Here is a 24696-nt window from a genome sequence, read left to right on the forward strand (position 1 = left end):
GAGCGGAGTGCCAGGCGACAGTGTGCCATAGGCAAAATATGGATTTCCAGCTTTGACATAACATAAAAGTATAGCTGATCTGTTCAAATATTTACACACAAATTATTCAAATGCAAAGCGGCGTGTTTTTAAGCATTCAATTACGTTAACCCATCTTTAAGGCGAAATGTCACATTGTTTGTTATATAAGGAGACAAAGTAGTAATGCTAATTTATAATCTTGTAATTTATGTGCAAAGTCAAACTCTCACTCAAACTACAGCTGAAATTTAAATATTCCTCACTTGATGTAGTTTGCATGCATTAAATTTAATTTCACTTATCCTTATTATTTAAATTATGGGAGAAATTAAAAGAGAAAATTAGTTGGCTTTTTTAATGAACAATGGCAGTTCTCAAACTAATTTGAGCTGAGTTTTGGTAATTTTCTGTGCCGTAATTAAGGGTAATTTGAATCCTCACTTGTATTTACTGTGTTATTAAAAAGTGCTCCTCTCAGTCATGTCAGTGCCATGTTACATCTCTATGAAGTGCTAAAACTAAGCTGGAGTTTATCCAGATTAATACATTTGCATGGGAAATGCAATTTGGGATTATAATTAATCTAAAGTGACACTATAGATTAAACTGACAATGTAAATGAGGTATTAGATGAGCATATTCCGCGGAAAACAGTCTCATTCTACAAGCTCTAGTTTTGGAGCTAAATTGAGTAATTCATCTGCTAAACAGTGCTACAAAGCTCATGCAATAATCCCTTTCTCTTTAAAAGATTCTAATCTTAAAAGGGTCAGCCTGATTCACGTTTCCATTTTGTAACCTCGAAAAAACAATTGGGCCTCCACCATCTGCATTCTATTCAGTCCACATAATGGCTGATTGTCATAGGACGGCATTACCATATCGGCTGGACAGCGAAGAGAAAGGCAAACCTTTGAATCTGTGCACTTCCACATTACATGGCTTTATGCAGTCATTTTCACTTTGGTTCACCTCACAGAAAAGCTATGCAGGTTATTTATTTATTTAGCATCATAAGCCTGGCAAAGAGTTCCAGAATCAGTCCAAGTAGGGTGGAAAAGCACATGGAGATGTTAAAGTCCAAGGAACACCCAAGAGATCAAGGGATAGCAAGCCTTGTGATAGCCTCTTGTGAGTTCAGCATGGTCACTGCACCTAATTTAACACACCAAGTTTAAGAAATATGTTAAATAAATATACCTGTTCTACTTTATTTCAAGACACTATAATACATATATGTGTGTGGACAAGTATGAGTACATGTTTGTGTATATGTACAGTATGTGGAAGAATATGTGTGTATAAATGTTTCTACTCCAGTGGGTGTCCATGTACATTTACAAGTAATAAGAACATAACAATCTCAATATCCTAGTCTGCATTACGTTTGTACAAATGTATATTTGTGAATATGTTTATTAGTGTACAGACATGAACGAGTACACACATATCTTTTAATTTGTATGGGTATATATTTACATATGTACAGGTATATTATGGGTATGGGTGCATATTATAACATTAAAAAAAATATAAACAGGCAGTGCGGTGTATTGGTTAAGGCTAAAGACCTCAAACCCTGACGCTGTGGGTTCAAATCCTGCTGCTGACACTGTGTGACCCTAAGACAGTCACTTCACCTGCTCGTACTCCAATTTGAAAAACAAAAGAAATGTAACCAATTGCTTCTCAAATGTTGTAAGTCACCTTGAATAAAAGGTGTCAGCCAAGTAATAATAATGTCTACTTTTATACATGTATGAATGCACAGCCATGACAGTGTGTGTGTGTGCGTACTTGTGTGTGCATACAGCATATACAGAATCTGAAAATCCATCCATCCATCCATTTTCCAACCCGCTGAATCCGAACACAGGGTTACGGGGGTCTGCTGGAGCCAATCCCAGCCAACACGGGGCACAAGGTAGGAACCAATCCCGGGCAGGGTGCCAACCCATCGCAGGACACACACAAACACACCCACACTAGGGCCAATTTAGAATCGCCAATCCACCTAACCCGCATGTCTTTGGACTGTGGGAGGAAACCGGAGCGCCCGGAGGAAACCCACGCAGACACGGGGAGAACATGCAAACTCCACGCAGGGAGGACCCGGGAAGCGAACCCGGGTCCCCAGGTCACCCAACTGCGAGGCAGCAGCGCTACCCACTGCGCCACCGTGCCGCCCGAATCTGAAAATGTGTGTAGGTATTTAAATCACATATATGTACATATATATTCCCCTTGTGTGTATGTATGTTTTTGTATGTGCACACCTGTATAGTAAATATATGCATATATGCAAATGTATATTATGTGTGCATGTCAGTATATTTATATCTTTATTATGTATGTATGTATACATGTGCGAGCACATTTATTTATTTGAGTTGGCATGCGTATTAATTATGTCCATGTCTACACATATACACATGCAGTTCTAGATATATATGTACTTACATGTGTAATATATACAGTAGGCAATCATACATCATACAGTAAATAGCTGTGTGTGTGAATATTGTGTTATTTTATCCTTTCCCAATACTCCCTTCTCCACCCATTGTCTGTGCATGTGTATTTTCTATTTACTGTACAAGTGTGTGTGTGTGTATATCTGTACTTATTTCTGTAAATGTATGTATACTTGGGGAAAGACACATGCGCATTTACACAGAGGGAGAGCAAACTATAAGAAAAATCAATAAAATATTTAAGGTGACTGCCTTGATATACCATGCATCTGCTTCCTGAAGGAGGATATTCAGCTCACCTTCAAAAAGAGAAACAGAAATCAAAAGAAGGTTGTCTTGAAAGGAATTTATTACACAACATATGTTAACATTTTTTTCTTTGTCCTTTTATTGTTACTATCTTTATGGTGGTTGAAAAGACAGAAAGACACAGTATAGAAGTGCAATACACAGCACAGACTGATATGACTGACTTTTTGCCTTGAGAGGAATGCAGGGAAGCTACACACACACACACACACACACACACACACACATACATATATATATATATATATATATATATATATATATAGATATGTGGGGTGGGCCAAAGAAGACTTACAGTTGTATGTGAAACCCGAGTTTATTCTTGTATTATTATATATTTATTAATTATTGTATTATTTATTTGCACTATTTGTCTTATTTGTTTTCTTCTTATTATTATTGTTATTAGCAAGTAGAAGAACATGAATAAGCAAGAATAACATGCATGTCTTTTTCCATATGAACGACTGTAAACCTACTTTTACCCACCCCTGTGTGTATATATATATATATATATATATATATATATATATATATATATATATATATATATATAAACATATACAGTATATACATGAATTACTTGACTTAGTACAAAGGTTTGTACAAAGGAACTATATAAAATTAAGCACTGATGCACTGATAACTGAAATTTGAAGCAGATTTTAAATTCTAAAGATACACATGACCGAGTAAGGCACTACAATTTGAATTCACTAGACTTTACATAAATATGCCATTACAAATATTGGGTGGTTTCACTAGAAGCCTTTACATCATAAAAAAAATCATTTAAATTGCAAAATAAAGGTGATGATTAGCAGCAATGGACCTCCACCAAAAATCCGTGGAAATCTAGATTTTCATGTGTCAAATCATTCCTAAGCTATGTATGGGCAATGGAAACAGACAAAGAGTCTTAATATTATTACTGAATATCCTACATTTTTGTTTTTTTTTTTAGTTATCCTTCTTTACTGCACCACTGAAAGATTTCATCAAACTGTGTTTTTAACCACTTCAGACCATTTCCAGCCATGCTGATGTAAGAGTATCTGTATATTATATACACTGTATATTTGTATGTGTATGGGTGCACATTTATAGTATGTATTTAGTTTTCACATACTAACATTTATTTGCTTGCACACCATCCGAAGTGAAACTGTACTTTAGTGCGACTATGAAATCAACCTTTGTATCCATATAGTGCTTTTGGTGCCCAATCTCAATAGGCGAACAGCGTCTGCTTAAAAACAAAGAATCCATTTTAGAGTTGCAAATTAGTGCCACCCCTAATACGGATGCAAAGGTAATCTCGAGTGCTTGTTACCTTTGTTTTCTTTATTTTTTTTTTCTGCTGCTAGCCGGGTAATTTGCCACCCTGTTCCTTAACTACTGGTGGATATGATTTTTGTAGCAACAAAAGGCAGCAGATGTTGCGATGCCACCGCTGTGCCTAACAATAGCTTGAGTCAAATTACTTGGCCTCCTGAAACCTGGGCACTATTAAAAAAAATTACGCGAAATTGGTGCAAAGTAATTGAAAAGTTCCATGTTGCAAAAAATAGAAAGGGTAATTTAACTTGAATGCAGATTTTTGTCCTTTCTTTAATATTAAATGATGTTTTCTGTAAAACAAGACGCAAATGCATCAAATAGAGGCCTCTTCAGATGCTCCTGTCAGAGAGCAACGGGAAAGATAGATGAGCACCTCAACTAATAGGCTCCAACCTGTTTCAGCATTTCTTCTGCTTCACTGAATCCAAGATAATGTAACTAGGTATAGCGTGCAGTAAAAAGATCCAATGTAATATTCATTTGGACCATAGATTTCCATCTCATACATAAAAAAGCATGTAGGAATTCATATTGGCCAAATCAAACACAACAAAAGCCTGAGGTATCAGTGCCAGATGCTAGCTCTCGCTTGGCTTTCCAGGTTTATTTGAGTTTTGTTTTTGGATTGTTGCTTTTATTCATGTATTCACCTCAAAGAAATTGGGGGAAAAAAAGAAAAGAAACAGCATTCTCTAACAATTAAAATAACTTGCAATTGTTCCAGCTGAACCTTTAGCAGTTCGAGATAAGAGACAAAAAGGAGAAATTAAAAAAAAAAACTAATTTAAGGGTTACAAGGGTGCACCACTATATTAGAAAAATATACATGAGTGGTATCTAATCCCACGCTTACGCAAAATTAATATGTCATCAGAGGAATCACAAGTACAGCAAAGATTAATGAAAGGCGCTTAAAAAATTACAAGCAGGCAAACTGATTTGATTAAAAAATAATCTCACTGGTCATTCTGTAATATTCTTCAACTTATCCGCATCTATCCTGTCAGATGGTTATGATTAAAAATAGGTCAATGGGAGGCTACTGATGGAAATCACATGCAATACACACATGCAGTGATTATTAGCAAGAAGGACCGAACTGCAAGAAACGAAACGAAGAGCAGGGCAAGGGAGCAGGGGCGCAGCAGCAGAGCCTTACCGGAATCCCTCTCGGCCGGCTTGCCTTCTTTGCTGTCTTTCTCGCTCAGGTCTTTGTCGTCAGCTGCTGCCGGCGTGGCTGTTTTAACGGGTCCATCCGAGTCGTCCCCTGGTTCCTCTGCAACTGAAGACATACAAGCGGCCCTCGGTCAGTGCACTTCAGTAGGTATAAAAGAAGCGATTCCCCCCAACAAGTAGCATACTTAATGCATGGGAGCGCTCACCTGCCTTGTGCTTTTAGTCAGTTTGGAGCAGTTAATTGGAAAAAAACACAGTTTGCTGTGCTTGGCCTTTAAAATATTAATGATCAGATACATTATTGATGATAAGATGACCAGCTCCAATTAAAGTATATTTACATTAATGTTGCTAGCATAATACTCTTTCCACACAAAAAAAAAGAAAAAATTTGTTCCCACAATATGGCGCAGGATATAAAATTCAATCACGCTTTAATTATTCCATTTCTTTTTTCTCGTTCTGAAAGGACACTACTACTACTACTACTACTACTGCAGGGAGTGGGGTAGGGGGGTTAAGGGGTTAGGGATAAGGCACAAACAATGAAGCACATAGAAAAATATACCTATCCCACAAAGCCTTCCTCCTATAGGGGGCGCTGTTAGTGCCACATAATGGTGCTCCCTTTGCATTTCTACATCACACACCTCTCCGCATTGTTAGCACTAGACAGATTACAAGGAAATCTTTGCTGTAGCTGACCCCTTGTTTAATAATTCTGTGTATCTTAGCTATGCTGCTAGTGGATTAATCTGTTTATGCTGTTAGCTGCTAGGCTGAGGCTGTGCTGCTCTAATCCGTGAAAGGCCCACTGTTCCCTTTCATCCTGTGATCATTTGTCTCTCACTGCGCTGATGTCACATTTTAATGAATTTTTAGCAGTCTGAGTAATGCCAGATAACCAGGCTCCCAACTCCCCCAGCACCACATGCTGGTTCCACTGCAGTGTAAAAATAAAAATCATATTTGTAGGACCTGCTAAGAATTAAATAAATTTGGAGCGGGAGAGAAAATGGGGCTCAAAGCGCTGTGCTCATCACTTTTATAAAGCCTTAATAAGCATATAAATTGACCATGATATGGCAAAAAGGTCACCGTCACATTTCCATACAATCACCCACCCGATCTCCATTTGGCGAGGCGTCCGTGGTGGAACCCGACATAATTAACCCTTTCGGATCCCGCTTCTCCCAGACGCCACCCCGGTCGCACACACACACACACGCACACACGCATGCCATCCACGCCGACATTTTAAGTGCAACACATTAACTGGAAATTATATCCAGCATAACATTTAATCGCAGATGCTGAAAGTGATTGAAGGGAGAAATCGCGGCGCACTCTGCTCCCCGATGTTTTATTAATAATATTCTGACAGCGGGATGAAATATTTCCTGTCATACGTTGCAGCTGTGTGCAAAAAAAAAAATCAAAACGGATTTTTTTTTTTTTTTTTTGTTCCTGGTTGGTGATGCTGAGCACACAATGGTGAAAGGGGGTGGCTGTCAAGGCACCATATTGTGTCCCCGAGTTGAGCCATGCTTTCGCTTGCCTTTTCAAATGCTTTGCATGACTAACTAGGATGCAATGGTCACCATAAAGCATGTGCAGTAGCCAAGGCACCGAAAACAGGAGCAGGGAAAGAAGGAAGAGAAGAGACAGGAGGAGGAAGCCATGCATGCGCGCTGGCTGCTCCAGGTTTTTAAGCTCTGTCACTCCTGACGCTTAATCAGAACAGAGAGTCTCGGCAGGCTCCCGCGTCACAGTAGGCAGAGAAGGGCTGCATTTGTAAAGGTGGTAGGGGAGCACAGTTTGGGCTGCTGGGAGGCTGTGATCATGACCACATTGGGCCTTGTTACTGCCGTGTGTATACACACACACACACGCACGCACACACATACACGCGCAGGCACGCGAGTCTCGCCTCCCGCGTCAGGCCTCGGGGCCTACTCCAGCCAGTGCCAGCCCCCTTGTCTTTTTCTCCCTCTTGCCCTTTTACTTTATCCTCCCCTAACACCCCCTTCCCCACCCAATCTTCCTTTAGCTGGATTTACTGACCCATTCCCCTTGGCTTGGAAATGAAGTGTCAAACTGCTACCGAGTGTCTTTACCTCAAGGGGACATAAAATTTTTAAGGCTATCGTGGACTGCATTAATAAAACATGGAATGTCAGGCTGGAGAAAAGGCAAATTATGAAGGTAGTAAAAAGAGCGGCTATCATCTGGGTCTCATCAGACAATTTTTGTAGGGTGTTCTGCTGCCTTTCTGGTATGCGTTCCGAGAACGAGAGAAATTCCCAGACATACTTTCCTATACATCATCATGGTGTCTGACCTCGGCCTGACCCTGGCAACAGTTTGAGTAATCTGAATGCGAAGAAAGGCTCTGTGTCAGCAGCGGGGAGAGATTGTGGGATAGTCTTTTGCCCATCAACTTAATCGCTAACAGCAGTACTGGGGATAGCGCTACACAGGCCCCACCAAGCCACAAACAAATAACCCCTGGAGGTCAAACTGCCCTCCTTATGTGATTTTTTTTTTCTGCCTACTGGTACTCTCTTTGAAGTGAACAGGCGGGTGGTTGCGATGTTAAAGTGAAGCAGACCTGTGGATGCCTTTCACTAAGATGAACTTCTAGGGAACTCTCCAGGTTTTTCTCGAACTAAATTTTGTTGGCTTAAAATGCGTGCAGGAAATTAAAAAAGAAAATGTAAATTTGCAAATTAAATCCATGCCTGTCTCAAACAAATTATAATTACACATTACAAACAATTAGATGTATATAAATATACATAGTATGCTATCATTAATTTACAAGATGCCAAGTGAAGTCTCGCAGGCATCTTTTTTTAAATGGACTTCAAAGTTACACTTCACTGCCACGAGCGAGCTGTTTTTAACCATTGAGTCCAAACATCCCCAGTTCCGGCATCTGAGTGCCACTCTGTATTCAGGGTTCTGTTGCAAACCAGCTGTCAAACAGATGGACGAAGTATTACTTTTACTTCATGATCTGCATTCTGATGGACTGTTATGTCTGCTTTAGTGTCTGTATCAATCAACACCTTCACTAATTCATCTTGCAGAAAGAGCTTTTTGATTGGGCTGACTACGAAAGAAAGGCAAGAAGTAAAGATTTAGGGATGGGGGTGATTAGCAAGAAGCTTTCAAACTGCTGAACGCCTTGCAATAAAAACAACATTGGCCATATGTATCGCGATATAACATAAAACAATTCAATAGCTATGATACGATTTCATGAAATGCACTACTGTGGGACACAGAAATACAAATGTGGAGTGAATAAAACAGATTCTGACAGATATGCATCTGCATTTTTAAACAAATTTTAAAGGACTAGCTGTGATACCCGTCTAAGATGGGTTCAAATCTACAGTGCATCCAGAAAGTATTCACAGTGCATCACTTTTTCCACATTTTGTTATGTTACAGCCTTATTCCAAAATGGATAGCCCACAATTCCTAGACAAAATCAGCCACTGGTTTACTGGGGAACTAATCGAAGTCATCACCCTGCACTGGTACAGTTGAAAAGAAAGAACTTGTCAGCAACTTGTACCAACATTGACTGTGAAGGACTATGTAGTTCTACATCTCACATACAGTGCATCCGGAAAGTATTCACAGCACATCACATTTTGTTATGTTACAGCCTTATTACAAAATGGATTAAATTCATTTTTTTCCTCAGAATTCTACACACAACACCCCATAATGACAACGTGAAAAAAGTTTACTTGACGTTTTTGCAAATTTATTAAAAATAAAAAAAACTGAGAAATCCCATGTACATAAGTATTCACAGCCTTTGCTCAATACTTTGTTGATGCACCTTTGGCAGCAATTACAGCCTCAAGTCTTGTTGAATATGATGCCACAAGCTTGGCACACCTATCCTTGGCCAGTTTCGCCCATTCCTCTTTGCAGCACCTCTCAAGCTCCATCAGGTTGGATGGGAAGCGTCGGTGCACAGCCATTTTAAGATCTCAATCGAATTCAAGTCTGGGCTCTGGCTGGGCCACTCGAGGACATTCACAGAGTTGTCCTGAAGCCACTCCTTTGATATCTTGGCTGTGTGCTTAGGGTCGTTGTCCTGCTGAAAGATGAACCGTCGCCCCAGTCTGAGGTCAAGAGCGCTCTGGAGCAGGTTTTCATCCAGGATGTCTCTGTACATTGCTGCAGTCATCTTTCCCTTTATCCTGACTAGTCTCCCAGTCCCTGCCGCTGAAAAACATCCCCACAGCATGATGCTGCCACCGCCATGCTTCACTGTAGGGATGGTATTGGCCTGGTGATGAGCGGTGCCTGGTTTCCTCCAAACGTGACGCCTGGCATTCACACCAAAGAGTTCAATCTTTGTCTCATCAGACCAGAGAATTTTCTTTCTCATGGTCTGAGAGTTCTTCAGGTGCCTTTTGGCAAATTCCAGTCGGGCTGCCATGTGCCTTTTACTAAGGAGTGGCTTCTGTCTGGCCACTCTACCATACAGGCCTGACTGGTGGATTGCTGCAGAGATGGTTGTCCTTCTGGAAGGTTCTCCTCTCTCCACAGAGGACCTCTGGAGACAGAGTCACCTTGGTCACCTCCCTGACTAAGTCCCTTCTCCCCCGATCGCTCAGTTTAGATGGCTGGCCAGCTCTAGGAAGAGTCCTGGTGGGTTCGAACTTCTTCCACTTACGGATAATGGAGGCCACTGTGCTCATTGGGACCTTCAAAGCAGCAGAAATTTTTCTGTAACCTTCCCCAGATTTGTGCCTTGAGACAATCCTGTCTCAGAGGTCTACAGACAATTCCTTTGACTTCATGCTTGGTTTGTGCTCTGAGATGAACTGTCAACTGTGGGACCTTATATAGACAGGTGTGTGCCTTTCCAAATCATGTCCAATCAACTGAATTTACCACAGGTGGACTCCAATGAAGCTGCAGAAACATCTCAAGGATGATCAGGGGAAACAGGATGCACCTGAGCTCAATTTTGAGCTTCATGGCAAAGGCTGTGAATACTTATGTACATGTGCTTTCTCAATTTTTTTATTTTTAATACATTTGCAAAAACCTCAAGTAAACTTTTTTCACGTTTCATTATGGGGTGTTGTGTGTAGAATTCTGAGGAAAATAATGAATTTAATCCATTTTGAAATAAGGGTGTAACATAACAAAATGTGGAAAAAGTGATGCGCTGTGAATACTTTCCGGATGCACTGTAAGTAATCAGTGTAGGCCTCAGCATATTCAGCATTATCATTTGCAGCATACCATCAATTGAAATGTTAAAGTATTTGTATTGCAAGTAGTAATAAAATACATTGCATTTTTCATTCCAACAGATGGCACAATCACAAACATTAGCACTGCTTTTAGTAATCCCATGTCAAATGCCCTATAACAGAGACATAACAACCAGACACACAGATACACATACACTTGCCCGTTTATTAAGGTGGATGCCTATCTGTGAATCATTGCAGATCTTTTTATCCATCCATTGATTTTACAAATTTGATTTCTGCTCTACAGGGTGGCAGGTAGCTGTTGAAATTTTAGCTCAGCGGTTTAATAATAATACTTCTTTGCATTTATATAGCGCTTTTCTCACTACTCAAAGTGCTCAGCAATTGCAGGTTAACGGCCTTGCTCAAGGGTCCAACAGAGCAGTCTGTTATGGCATTTACGGGATTCGAACCGGTAACCTTCCAATTGCCAATGCAGATCCCTAGCCTCAGAGCCACCACTCTGTGAGAATGTCATTCCATTACATGGCACATTCTCTGACATACGTGTGCACACTGACTCATATCTGGAGAATCTGGATTATGGAATGATGCTGATATGAATCTCTTTGGGATATGGGGCGAGATTGGTGTGTCGTGAGATAATCCACACAAGACATGGAGAGAAGATGCTGCCTCCACACTGGCCGTCAATGGAGCTGCAATTTGAAGCTGAAGAAAGCCTAACTGGTCCCATCATCAACCTGCTAATGGGCAAATAACCAGTTTGAATACAGAGACAAATCTGCAAGTGACACTATTCTTTCTTACTACCATAAGGACTTGAGGTTGCAAGTTATAACTTTCTCTCTTGTTCCAATAAGGGCCTGAGGTCACAACCAGTAAGTAACTCATGAGAAAGTCATCAAGAAACTGGAGAAACAGTAGCAATGCCCAGAATGGTTAGCCACAACTAGAAAGATCATAGCATCTCCAGCTGTGTCCTCAGTTCTCTGCTGGAATGCAATGGAAAGGGGGGGGGGGGGGGGCTTAGGGAAAACAGGGCCCTGTAATCTTTTAGGAAAGGATGAAGACCAAAATAAAAATTCAATTTGTTTAAAATAAAATACAAATTATCCAGCACAGGTGCACTTAAATATAAAAAGAGGTTTTCTGTCTTGACTAACTGAGCACATCATATCAATCACAATCTATATAATAGCAGGTTTTGCTTGTTGCAGGCTCGCATTGAGCCTTGCTGCAATATATTAGGAAAAAACTGCCAAATTGAAGCTTCACCTAACACAACATTCTGAAGGACTGCTAAAGAGGTAAAAGCCGGGATTCTATAGCATAAAAAAAGAAAATGTTTTAACAAAAACAGGCAATTCAGGCCAAAACAGCTCAATTATTCCTGTTATTCTCATTTTCTAAAATTACATAACCGCCATCTAATTTAAGATTAACCTTAGCTTAGTACACCTTACATTGACATGAATGGATATATGGAGGGTGGTAGAGTGGTAGCACTGCTGCCTCGCATTAAGCACACCAGGGTTCTCATCCCGTGTGGAGTTTGCATGGTCTCCCCGTGTCTGTGTGGGTTTCCTCACCATTTTCTAAAGACTTGCAGCTTTGGTGAGTTGGCAATGCTAAACTGACTTGTGTGTGTGTGTGTGTGTGTGTGGTCACTGTGCCATGGACTGGGGCCTCTCCAGGGACTGTTCCTGCCTTGCGCACCATCAAGTCAAGTCAAGTTGGGGAGCATGCACTTGGTACAGTGTGTTGCCGCACCCACTACACGTCGAAACAGCTCGGGTTCCCGGTTGGCAACCCCCCAGGCAGACACGCAGTCCAGTCCTACCTTCCGGAAATGACCCTCTATCTGCCGCAGCCAGGTGTTACGTGGGCGACCCCTTGGCCTAGTCCAGCCACTCAGGTCCCCAACAATGAGGATCTTACGAGCTGGCTCACCCTCGGGGAAATGCGCCACATGGCCGTAGTGCCATAACTGATGCCCCCTCACAATGCAGGTCATGTGCCTCATTCGGGACTCCATGAGCAACCGCTCATTCGACACAAAGTCAAACCAACGGTACCCAAGGATTTTCCGGAGAGACACAGTACCAAAGGAGTCCAGTCTTCATCTCAGGTCACTGGATAGCGTCCATGTCTCGCAACCATATAGTAAGACAGGAAGCACTAGGACTCTAAAGACTTGGACCTTCGTCCCTTTTTCAAAGATATCGGTAGTGCCACCCACCCCTTTCCAGTGACCTCATGACCCCCCATGCTCTTCCAATTCGTCTACTGACTTCATAAGAAGAGTCACCAGAGACGTGAATGTCACTGCCGAGGTAAGTAAACCCCTCGACAGGGTCGACACACTCTCCACAAACAGACACACTGCTGATGGCTGTGCCCAAGAGGTCACTAAAGGCCTGGATCTTGGTTTTTATCCAGGACACTCGCAAGCCCAGACACTCAGACTCCTCACTCAGTCTCAAAGAAGATACAGCATCGTCAGCAAAGTCAAGTTCCGTGAATCTCCAGACTGGTGGTAAGGCTGTCCTGGCTTGCGCACCATGCCAACTGGGATAGGCTCCAGCCTCCCATCGCACCCCTGGGTTATAAAATGGCACAACATATTATCACTATGAGGAAATTATGAACCTAAATGAAATAAAAGTCTTCATTATGGATGATTATGGATGTAGTTAGTATTACCAATAAATCAATAACCAATTGTCGGCTTCAGGATTAGGGGTTGGAGTGGTGGCTCTGAGGCTAAGGATCTGCGCTGGTATCAAGAAGGTTGCCGGTTCGAATCCCCGTCACTACCAAATGAAATCCTACTCTGCTGGGCCCTTGAGCAAGGCCCTTAACCTTCAATTGCTCCAGGGGCGCTGTACAATGGCTGACCCAGCGCCCTGACCCCAAGGCGTATGTGAAAACTAACAAATTCCTAATACAAGAAATTGTATAAGGTGAAATAAAGAATAAAGGTTAATGTCCCCAGTTACATGCTGATTTCTACTCCCTTACGGACCCCTTTTCGCCAAATTCCCAGAAGTACCTGAAGGCAGTTGCTATGAACATGTTGGACGGGTTTGTTCAATTCAGTGACCTGCCATAATGACGAAATACGTAGGGAGAGTGAAGTAAAGAAGAAGGACCATGATACAACATAACCATCTTGACATTTTCTGAGCCCTTTTTTGTCTCTGGGGCAACTTATACTTGTGTATATTTACCCTAAAGACCCTGGACTCTTAACCACAAGGCTACTGGGTGAGTTCAAACGTCTGCCTCACTTTGTGATCCTGAGCAAGTCCCTTAAATGTTCGTTTCCAAGTGTGAAAATATCAGTACAGCATTGTACCCCATCCCGATCTTGTTAAAGTTAAATAACAGCATCAACCAAATATATAGTAATATATATATTACCCTGGAATAGATCAAAGAATAGGTGAAACTGTAAACACACGCGTGTTGTACAGACATCCATACTGTACATTTTATAAACACCTACACAGGCAGAGTATAAAGACTTTCATAATAAAAAAATGTGTTTTCGGATCACAGTAGCAATAATATACCCCTGGTTGGTCTTTTACCTGGGAATTAATGATGGAATACGGTGTAAAAGTTTCTTGGCTTTTCCCACGGGCCCAGTAAATGTTCAAACAAGCCATTAACTGGTCAGTAAAAGACTGACCCATTGTACCTTGGTGCTTAAATACAGAGAACTGGAGGATATGCAAAGAAATTCTCGAAAGCACAGCGATTCAGCTTGACCTTTTATTTCTATTGCATTACAGTGCAGCCCTGTAAACCAGAGTCACCTAATCAGCCATGAATCACTGTTTCAGATTGTCTCGGCTGTTTTCATAAGCAATATGCTCCTGTTGATTTGCTTTCTTCAAAGGGGACTAACGGACTGCTGCTGCTGCTGCTGTAGTTTCTACCTGTTCCTTTCAATTTTTTTTTTTGCATTTACTTTCAGCAATTTGGCTCTGCCAATCCACCGTCTTGCATTCTAACATGAAACGCTCTCTGAAAAGGTGTAACTTGGGTGTGAAAATCTTGTCAGTTTGACTTTCTCATACCCAGTTTTACTGTCATGTTTGCCCCCCAGCCCTACATGGGGTGTAAACACTTTTTCCCTGAGAACAGGAATGGGTTTGGATTTGCGAATATTTATAATGAAGAGAAAATCTGACATATGAGGCTCCCTGTGTGTCAGGGCTTTACCTGAGGGTAATGACCTTTAGGTATCGGGGGGTCAGCCCGGGATGTTTTTTTTACTTTTTGCTTCTTTTTCTTTCTTTGCATTCTTCTTATTTCTCTCGTTCCTCCCCCTCCCCCTGCCCATTTTCAATTTTCATTATGTTTCAGAAGCATTTAGATTTTAGCCAGATGCTGCTAATGTACCATGTCAGAGGAAAAAAAATTGCAGCAGAGTTGTAGTCTCAGCTATTTTCAGCTGAAAGTGAAACTTTAACAGAGACACTGAATCAGAGTATGTGCAGAAAGTGGCAAAAACCGCGATGAGACGACACATCTGAGCAGTTGCGGGGCAGGATTCGACGTTGTCGCTGACGCATTTTTGCTTTCATCTTTATTTGTGGTTTTCAGTGTTCTACAGTACCAATCAGTTTGTAAATTTTATTTTGCACTATCATTTTGTTTAGTCTCTAAATGTATTAATATTTCTTGTTTTGGATTTTTATAGTAGACATCACTTTGTTTATTTGATTCTATGATTTGTTTACTCAGTCAATGTACTTTTATTTATTGGTTTGATTTTTATCATCATACTAGTGAAACATGCAGATCTACGGATCAAAAATAAAATTCTAAAACAGGCTAGATATAAACAGGGGCAAACACCCCACCCGTTGTTTACAAACTTAAGAACTTACATTCCATTATGAATTCACAACACACATGTAGCGTGTTCTGGGGAATTATCAATAGATGGACTTGTGGGAACCAGGCTTTAATTAAAATAAACTTTTCTGCCCACGAGTAAAGTGCCCACAGGTTGCTGATACCTAAATGTTTTTAAATTTCCAGAACATATCAGGTCATTAGGTTTTGATTCAGACCAAGATCAAGGTTCCTGGCTCAGTAGTTTGTAAGAAATTGTGGGACAGACGGACGCATATATTATAAAGAACATTATACATACATTTTGTTTAAGAGTTGCTTTTGTTATCATGGGGTGGCACGGTGGCGTAGTGGGTAGCGCTGCTGCCTTGCAGTTAGGAGACCCGGGTTCGTTTCCCAGGTCCTTCCTGCGTGGAGTTTGCATGTTCTCCCCGTGTCTGTGTGGGTTTCCTCCCACAGTCCAAAGACATGCAGGTTAAGTGGAATGGCGATTCTAAATTGTCCCTAGTGTGTGTACTTGGTGTGTGTGTGCCCTGCCCGGGGTTTGTTTCCTGCCCTGCGCCCTGTGTTGGCTGGGATTGGCTCCAGCAGACCCCCGTGACCCTGTAGTTAGGATATAGCAGAATGGATGGATGGATTTGTTATCATTTTTAATTTATTGATCATTTTCTACTTTACTGTAACCTTGTTTATTACTCTGTAAATGTATTTTAAAGCATGTGCACTTAGGGGACATGTTCAAGGCTCTAAAATCATAAGTAATACCACCCCGAGCAGAGAGGGGGCGCTGTCACTAACTTCTTCTCTTGTTCCTTCTGCAGTTCAGGCATCTCACCAGTCAGCTGACAAATGACCCAGTTTGTGCTTCTGCCATGAAGCCCCACCCCTTCTGAGTCAGTCAGCACTGTAAAGATCCTGAAGACACCAGAAGAGGGCGTTCATTTGAGCACCAGCTCTTGAGGTGGAAGGATCGATCCCTTGCCTTACTTTTATTTTGACTGGGCTGACCTATCATTTTTTTTCACCTTATGTATGTCATTTGCTTTGCCTTTTTTCAGCCAATGATATCAAATGGGGCTACCAGCTGGTACCCCAACCCCTTTTAACTTTAACGTTTCCTCTTTGTTTGCAGTATTTATATTTGTTGCTTCGAATTTTATTGTTAAATTTGTCTGTAAATGCTTTTGTATTTGTTACGATTTTTATTGTGGTGGTCATTTGCTTCTTTATTGCAATCCTGTTTGTTCAGTGAATGTATTTATATTTGTCATTTTTTATTGTTTTTGTCAAGATCAGTTTATAATTTTGATTCTGTTTAGTGAATGTGTTTGTCTGCAGATTTTCTGTATTTGACATTTTCAGTGTTTTTTTAATATCAGTTTGGATATTTGATTTTGCACTGTACTCTTGTTTCAGCTTTATAAAATATCTGTATATGTCATTTGCAGTGCTTATTGGAAGGTACAGTATATTTGAGTCTGTATTACAGTCTATTTATTCAGTCCATTTATGTGTAGTTGCCATTTTCAGTTTTTACTGCTGTACTTGTGAAAGGTGCAGTGGACAGCATTGCCCCCTCATGGTTCCTCCTGTGTGGGTTCAAGCCCTGTTCTTGCACGTTCTGCCTGTGTTTCCCATGCGTTTTCTACCAGGTACTTTAATTTTTCTCCCACCTTCCCAAAGCCATGCGGTTTAATTTAAACTGGCATGTATGGGACCTGTAGTGGACTGACGCCATGCCCAGGGTCTTTTCCTGCCTTGAGCCCAGAGCTGATTGGACAGGCTCTGCCACTCTGTGACAGTGAGTTGGATTAAACATTTTTGAGAATCTTATGATTTGTCTTTTCATATTCCACTCTATACTGCAATCTTGTTTGCTCTGTAAATGTATTTTAGTTTGGACATCCATCCATCTTCCTCACCCGCTTATCCAGGGCAGGGTCACGGAGCAGCTGGAGTCTATCCCAGCAGGCACTGGGTGTAACGCAGGAACAATTTCTGGAGAGGGTGGCACTCTATGGAAGGGTCAGTTTTTATATTTTTAATTGCTACTGTAGGAGAGAGGACATGCAGGTAATGGATGTAGCAGAGCAACAGAAAGATATGGAGGAAGATGATCTGCTGTGGCAAACTCTAACGGGAGCAGCCGAAAGAAGAAGAAGAATTGCTATTGTAGGCATCAGTTCAAACTTCAATTTATTGTTGCTGGGCTTTACGATACAATAAAAATCTTTAATTTCTAGTTCTGCGGGTACAATATGATCTACAGTACAACCACACAGTGAAGCAGACACAGATTAACAATTAGTGCCAGAGATATGTTATAAATAATAGCATTAAATATTATGTTATTTGTCAATATTCACTGTAGTAACCACCCTGTATAGTCGGCGCTGTATTGCAATCTTGTTTGCTCGGCAGATATATTTGTATTTGTCACTATTAGTTTTAATTGTATTGATCAATTGTTTACTTGTACTGTGTGTTACAATCCCCTGTGTTAGAGAATACAGTCAACGGTGCTTTAAAAAATAAAGAATTGAATGACTAAGGGATTAAAATGGCCACAAAGCACAAGGTTGTCGGTTCAGTCCCCACCTCTGACTCGCTGGCACAATCACTTCATCTGCTTGGGCTCCAATTGTAGAAAATCAGTAAACCTCTGGAGCTGTTTGTCAAGACACCACACTGAGTTGAGCCGGGGCCAGTGTCAATAACAGCTTCACTTTTAGGAGATCCTAATCATAGACAAATATTCCTCTTTTATAAAGAAGCTCTCCATGACTAAGAGCTCTGAAACAGCAGTTTAGGATAAAGTTGATAGGTCTTCTTTAAAATGATACCAGTGTACCACACTAGTGGTGTCATTTTTCGCTATACTTTGGGAGGATTATTCAGAAAGCTTAATGCCAGCCAACCAGATCATGTTAAATGAGTAAATTGTGGGCAGTGTGGTGGTTAGAGCTACATCTTTTAGCTCCTAGGACTTTGATAAGGTTTCCAGGGAGCTCCCTTGTTTATGTGATTTCACTGTGTGCAGAGAGGTGCAGATTAAGTGGCTTGGTGACTTTAAACCTACCATCTTGGCAAAGTTAGACTCTGCACCAACAATTAATCAGTACTGCAAAACAACCCTGGCCACAAGGGTGTCAACATTTTATAAAGTGACTATCTACAAGAGGCTTCTGCCATAAAGACAAGAAAACAGGGATGAGACCACAAAAAAATGAAAACAGTAAGCCAAACCAACAGGACAACCACAAGACAGAATTTGAGCACCAAGGTTGTTTCAGAGAGCATACAAACTCCACATACTGTAGGCAGTGACTGGACTGGGATTTGAACCATATCTCTGGGAGCTGTGAGGCAGCATCCCTAATAACCATGCCACCCCATTCCCCAAATACAAGAAAGTAGCAAAAGAGAACACAGCCTTACAACTTCTACACAGTGTGCTCTTCACAAACAAGCTTATTTTGTAGTATGTCATTGTTTTTCTGTTTGCCCTCCAAAAGTGACTGCCAGTCCAGCAAATAACACTGTTAGCACTCAATTTAATAAAGACACCAGCACATATATTTACATATAAAATATATATAGATATAACATCTGCTTATATATATAAATATATATTCCAGGAAAAAATGAGGGTTGCTAGAAGACAGGCCCTGAAACATATTGTTCTGACAGAAAGGACACTTGTTGTTATGCCAATAAATGAATGTCACTAGGAGGTGGTAAATTCTTCAGTTTAACAGAAAACCCTGGAAGTACTGGCACGAAGACAAGAAACAGGATGTTTAAAGCCGAAGTCCCATTACACAACTTCTAGTCCGAGGGGATATCAAACTTGACGACCACGGTTACTGATCTCGTCACATTAGTGTTTCTTATTACACAGCTAGATATTGTGGGGTATGTCAAATTAGACAACTTCAGCATGGTTTTACCCTTCTGAAGTATCACGCAATTGCCCCTTTTTCTGACAGGCTGCCTGAAGGAGCTGTTGCTCTTGTGAAGAGTTTACAGGCAGCGCAAGTATAACCACAATTTCAACCCTTTGTTTCTTTTTTGCATTCTATTGTGGTACATAAAGCATGACATATCTGGTAGATACACCTCTCTTCTCTTTGTGAAGTCTAAAACTCCCACCTTCCTTAATTTTTGAAGTTGTATTATTTACATTTTACTTATGACTGAACACTCTTTGGTTCCTATAGATATGACTCTCACACATACAGCCTGGCTTCAAGACTCGAGATGTAAAATCCTGTTTGAATTTGTCTGGGCATTCGCAGACTAGTTGGACTGAGTCACTGGGTATGTCAGAGTAGATGACTAGTGGTCACAGGAACATACAGCGGACTACATTGCACTTACTAAGATTATGTAAATGAATTCTGCAACTGAAAATTACTTGAAATGTCATGTAATGTGACAAGGCCTTTAGTCTTTGGTTAATGAGTTATAAGACCTTTAGTTCCCAGTAAGGTAGACCAGTATCTTACTCCTGGTCGCATCTCTGTTGTGATAGGGGTGTGATGGGAGTGTAGGGTTGCAGCAAAACCAGAGGACAGCTAGAAGAATTTCAGAAGGCATTTCTCAATCCAAAAGTAACTAGGTACAGTAGATAGCAGAAGGAGCCATCTTGTTTCTGGGACTTAAAAGTGTGTTTCCAAGCCAAATGGACTTGGAGTCGGGAGATGAGTGAAGGCAAACATTCGTCTGGTAAAAGGGAGTAATGCCAGGGGATTTTAGAGGAAGATATGGTGGAAGCCAGAGGGAAAGTAAAGCATGGTGAGAATATGGTCGTGGGAGGTGGACAGAAGGGAGCAGGGAGGCTACAGAATTTGTTGTTTTACGTCTATTTGTATATTTCTGTAGTTCCATGTATTCAACCTTCCTTGGGTGGTTTATTTAAAGTAAAGGAATGTTTTGTTTATATACCTTGGCCTCCTTGTCATTCATTTTGGGTTTAGGGAAAGTTTTAAAGCAGCCTCTGTCTATCTCTCTGTCTCTGCATTTACATTGTTTAACACTCAAATATTTAAATTGTATAATATATACTGTGTGTGTATATATACATATACATATATACACACATTAATATATATATATAGTATATATAAAATCCCTGAAAAAGGAGAGTCAATGCAACAGGAAGGATTACAAAGAATGGAAGAATGTAGAACTTTACAGGGTGCATAATTTGCCCCCTGATGTGTACAATGATGTGCCTAACTGTTCCACAAATATACAATTATACAACTACATAGTGTCTGAGAAACATTAATATTTCTTATCATCTAATAGCAAATGCTCTTTATTTTAAAAACAAAAGTCAATTGGCTCATTTTCAAGTGTAATCGGGGTATCCATTATCTCCAAAAAGACAATAAGCCTCATGAGCATCATTAACATAGCAATAGAACGGGTACATATTTTACATAATAATAAAGAAGACGATGCAGTGAGTCTAAGACACAAAAAGTGATAAAGTACATTATTGTTTTGCGCTTCCCCTCATCAAATATAAAGCCTTGACTTATAATGATGCAAATGAATCAGTGCGGGTTTTGTTCTCTTTTATTCAGAAAAAAAAAATAACTAAATTTTCTAAATTTGTCGAAGCTGCCTGGTTGAATGAAGACTCCTCCTTTAATGACAAAAGTGTGTTTTAATATCATGATGCGCCCTCCACTGAAGCCGCTACAAAGCGATTCATGCCACTAGGTGTCAATCATACAAGGGAAAAAAAAGTAAATCAGTGGTCCTGTAACCTTGAAAAGCAGGCAGATGCTCACACTTAGGTATTATCTCATAGGAAGTCTGATTGCAAATGCATTCCTTGTAGAAATTCAATAAACCGAGGTGGAAACTGTCAAAAAATATCATTAGCAAGATTTTTTTTCTTTAATTTCTAGGAAAAGGCGCATCGAAAAAAATAGGTCAAGGTCATTCGAATGTGATCCTGTATCAGTTCCTCTTCAGGTATGGTCGGCAGTACCATGGGAATGTGAATAAGAGGAGAATGCGGCTCGAAATCAAGAAACATATCTAGAGTGAAGAAAAATTAAAGACTGCTGGGGTCCCAGTGAATATTACTTTGAATAATGGGAACTCATTTCCATACAATTATTAAGCAAGCAGCATGGTGATACAATGTGAGCACTTCTACTCTGTAGTCTCATGGATTTGTTGCGGTTTACTGGTCTGGTCCCTACCTAGATGCAGTTCTTTGGGTGACCCAGTTTCCTCCGATAGCCCAAAGACTCACAGGTTAGGTCACTCGGCTTTGTGTCCTGTGATGGTCTGTATTTGGATGACATCACAACTGCCTGGTCAGTAAAAACATATAAACGTAACAATTTTAAAAACAAGAGGAGACGATTCAGTCTAACAAGCTTCTTCATTTACCAAAATACAGTAGCTAAGCTGTCTAAATATCTCCTCCAGGTACTTCATAAAGGTTGACGATGTTTTTGCTTCGACTACATATCTTGGTAATTTGTTCCAGATTCCCACAACTCTTTGAGTAAGGATGCGTTTTCTGGCTTCAGTCTTAAATACACTGCTACTTAATTTTCACTGGTGTTCTCTGCTCGATTTACTTTGAAAATTCTCTAGATCGGGATTTGGTCTCCTGAGACTCAAAATTTGACTGCCATGAATGAATAACGGTGGCTGGACCTTACTGAGTAGTGCCCTGCGATGGACGTGCTCCTCATCCATACTTGTTCCTGATACTTCCCAGTGACTAAGAGGTTTGGGAATTGAACACATGTGTAGACTAACACCTATCCATACTGTACTTGCAGGAGCTAAAAACTATAACTTGTTCAATGAGAATGTCTTTGTAAACAGTGTGGTCTATGGCCGGCTTGTCGTCCCGGCCAATACCCCCAGGCCGCCAGGTGGAGCTCTCCCTGCAGCATGGAGGTGCCCCAAATACCAGCAGGGAATCCTGGACAATGGAGTTTTCCTTTATAACCCTGCTGGATACCACAGGGGCCAACAGAGGACGCTGCAGGAAGGCCCAGGGAGGCGTATGTGCCCTATAACCCGGAAGTACGTCGTAGGCAAAGCGACAAGGGAAATGACGTACTTCCAGGATGAAGAAGAGAACTTTTTATCTGACCGGAGGTGAAAGAAAGTCACATGGACTGAAGGATTGGAAACACTTCCTGGTCAGGGACTATAAAAGGATGATGGGAGATCCCAGATGTAGAGCTGAGCTGGGTGGAAGGGTGGCAACGCGTCTGGGAGAGTGGAGGATTGATTTATTGTATTATTGTGATTTATATGAGTATTGTGGAGTGTAGGTGCTTTGTGCACTTTATTATTGCCTGAATAAATTCATATTGGACTTTTACCTGGTGTCTGGCGTGGTGTCCGAGGGTTCAAGGGAGCGATAGCGCCCCCTATCTGTCACAACAGTCAAAGAGTTTCTACTCTCATCTGCTTGGTCCTCCCTAAACATGCAGCTTGAAATTTTAAGCCAGGTTTGACGTCATGGGTAAAATGAATTTCAGAGCAGCTGATGTGTCTCACTGGATGAGAGGCTGAGTTGAACTCAACATATTGATCATAAAACAAGATCATTTTGGTCAGTGAAGAACTCTTTTGACAGGACTCACATGACAGCATCAGCCCTGAAGCTATAGTATTTACTTTGGAGTAATATTTATGTGGAGTAAGGAATATAAATCAGCTTTATAGCCACAATTCTGCTTAGTGTTACTTGACTGTGCTTATGTGGAGAAAATGTATGCTTCTTATTATTGTTCAGTTGCTCTGAGAAACGGGTATAGTTCAAATGTTGTCATTACATTTCTAGCTTATATCTGCAGGAATCAAAAGAAAATGCTTTCTAACATACATGTGGGATATTATTGACATTCTATATTCTAGAAATCATAAAGACTTTATAAATATAAACAAAAAAAAAAAGGGCGTGGGTTAGTCGTTTGCCTCAAGATGCCCTATATGGTTCAGAGCCACCACGCACAACCGAAAAACTCCAAAATATCGTGCATGCAATTGGCCGTGCTTGCCAAGAAAGATTTAGTTTGACTTTTTGGTAAATTCGATATGAGTTCTTACGGGAAACAATGTATAAAAAAAGTAATGTATATTTTTGAATTGTAACCCAAGTAGTCTGGAATTGACTCGGAGCGTGTGCGGCTAAAGCTTCAACTTGGAGAACTTGCAAAAATTAGTAATCTTGCCAAAAATGCAATTAAAAAAATGGATACTGGCAGGCCTAAATGAGTCTGACACACTGAAGGTCAAACTCAAACATTTGGGCGGATCCCGAAAATAGAAGGCGCTTTAATCTACGAGTCTTTATTTATTCTACCACCAACTCTTGAGAAAATATTGCCCTTGAACAGAATGCAGTGCTGACCACATGCACTGCGATTAAATCTAGCTTAAGGCCAGAAGCCTCTAACTTCAAACTGGCACTGAGGCATGTCTTCCTTTCTTGCTTCACCTCACGTCAACATTGGAGAACATCTTTTTTTTTCTTCCTTTGACATTTTTTTGGCACTCGTCTGAAAATCATCTTTTGAGCTTAATGTTTAAAGCATGCATAAAGAGTAGCTTTAAAGAACCAATTATTTATGTAAATCATAGGGTTTACAAAGAGAATGTAATGACATAATTGAAGCTTTCACTTTTTGCCTTTCAATGAGTACAAAACTAAGAAAGCTCTCCACAGAAGTAGAAAGGCAATGATCCTTAAAAATACCTTATGTTTCAATTTCAGTTTCTCAGTCTCTTAACTATTTGATGTAAAAAGAATGTGAGTGTGACTATACAACACACACACACACGCACACACACACACGTCTATGATTATTTATTCATTCGTTTTCTAAAAAGAATGATTCCAATTGCAAGAATGCTGGGGGGTAGAAATCTATCTATCTATCTATTCTAACCCAATTTCTCCCTGAACGGGGTGCCAGTCCATCACAGGATACCATTTACAGACTACCCAGGGCTACTTAATTATGCCAATGTAAACTAAGTGCATGTTACTCTTCTTCAGCTGCATAAAGAATAATTTTCTCCCGTTGTCCATGTGTTTTTATTTTTCTCCATTTATACTCCATTTCCCCTCTACATCCACAAAGTTGTGCATGTTGGGCAATTTCCAATTCTATACTGACCCTGCTTGAGAGTGGATACATGATTGAGCGGGCCCTTATATGGATTGGCATCTTATCCTGCTTTACACC

The 24696-nt window shown here is 40.6% G+C and overlaps 1 protein-coding gene across 3 annotated transcripts in view; it reads right to left on the reverse strand.

Moving 5' to 3' along the window:
* Positions 1 to 24696, reverse strand: part of zfhx4 (zinc finger homeobox 4) — a 221842-nt gene that overhangs the window by 25349 nt on the left and 171797 nt on the right. For 2 of the 3 annotated variants that reach the window (XM_028803447.2, XM_028803445.2), the window contains exon 5: positions 5305 to 5427. The exons of the other annotated variant lie outside the window; for it this stretch is intronic. In XM_028803447.2, the coding sequence (XP_028659280.1) occupies positions 5305 to 5427 (123 nt within the window). The remainder of the gene's footprint in view (positions 1 to 5304; positions 5428 to 24696) is intronic. 3 annotated transcript variants of the gene reach the window in all.

Source organism: Erpetoichthys calabaricus, chromosome 6 (genome assembly GCF_900747795.2).
Source record: "Erpetoichthys calabaricus chromosome 6, fErpCal1.3, whole genome shotgun sequence".
NCBI classification, from domain to species: Eukaryota; Metazoa; Chordata; class Cladistia; order Polypteriformes; family Polypteridae; genus Erpetoichthys; species Erpetoichthys calabaricus.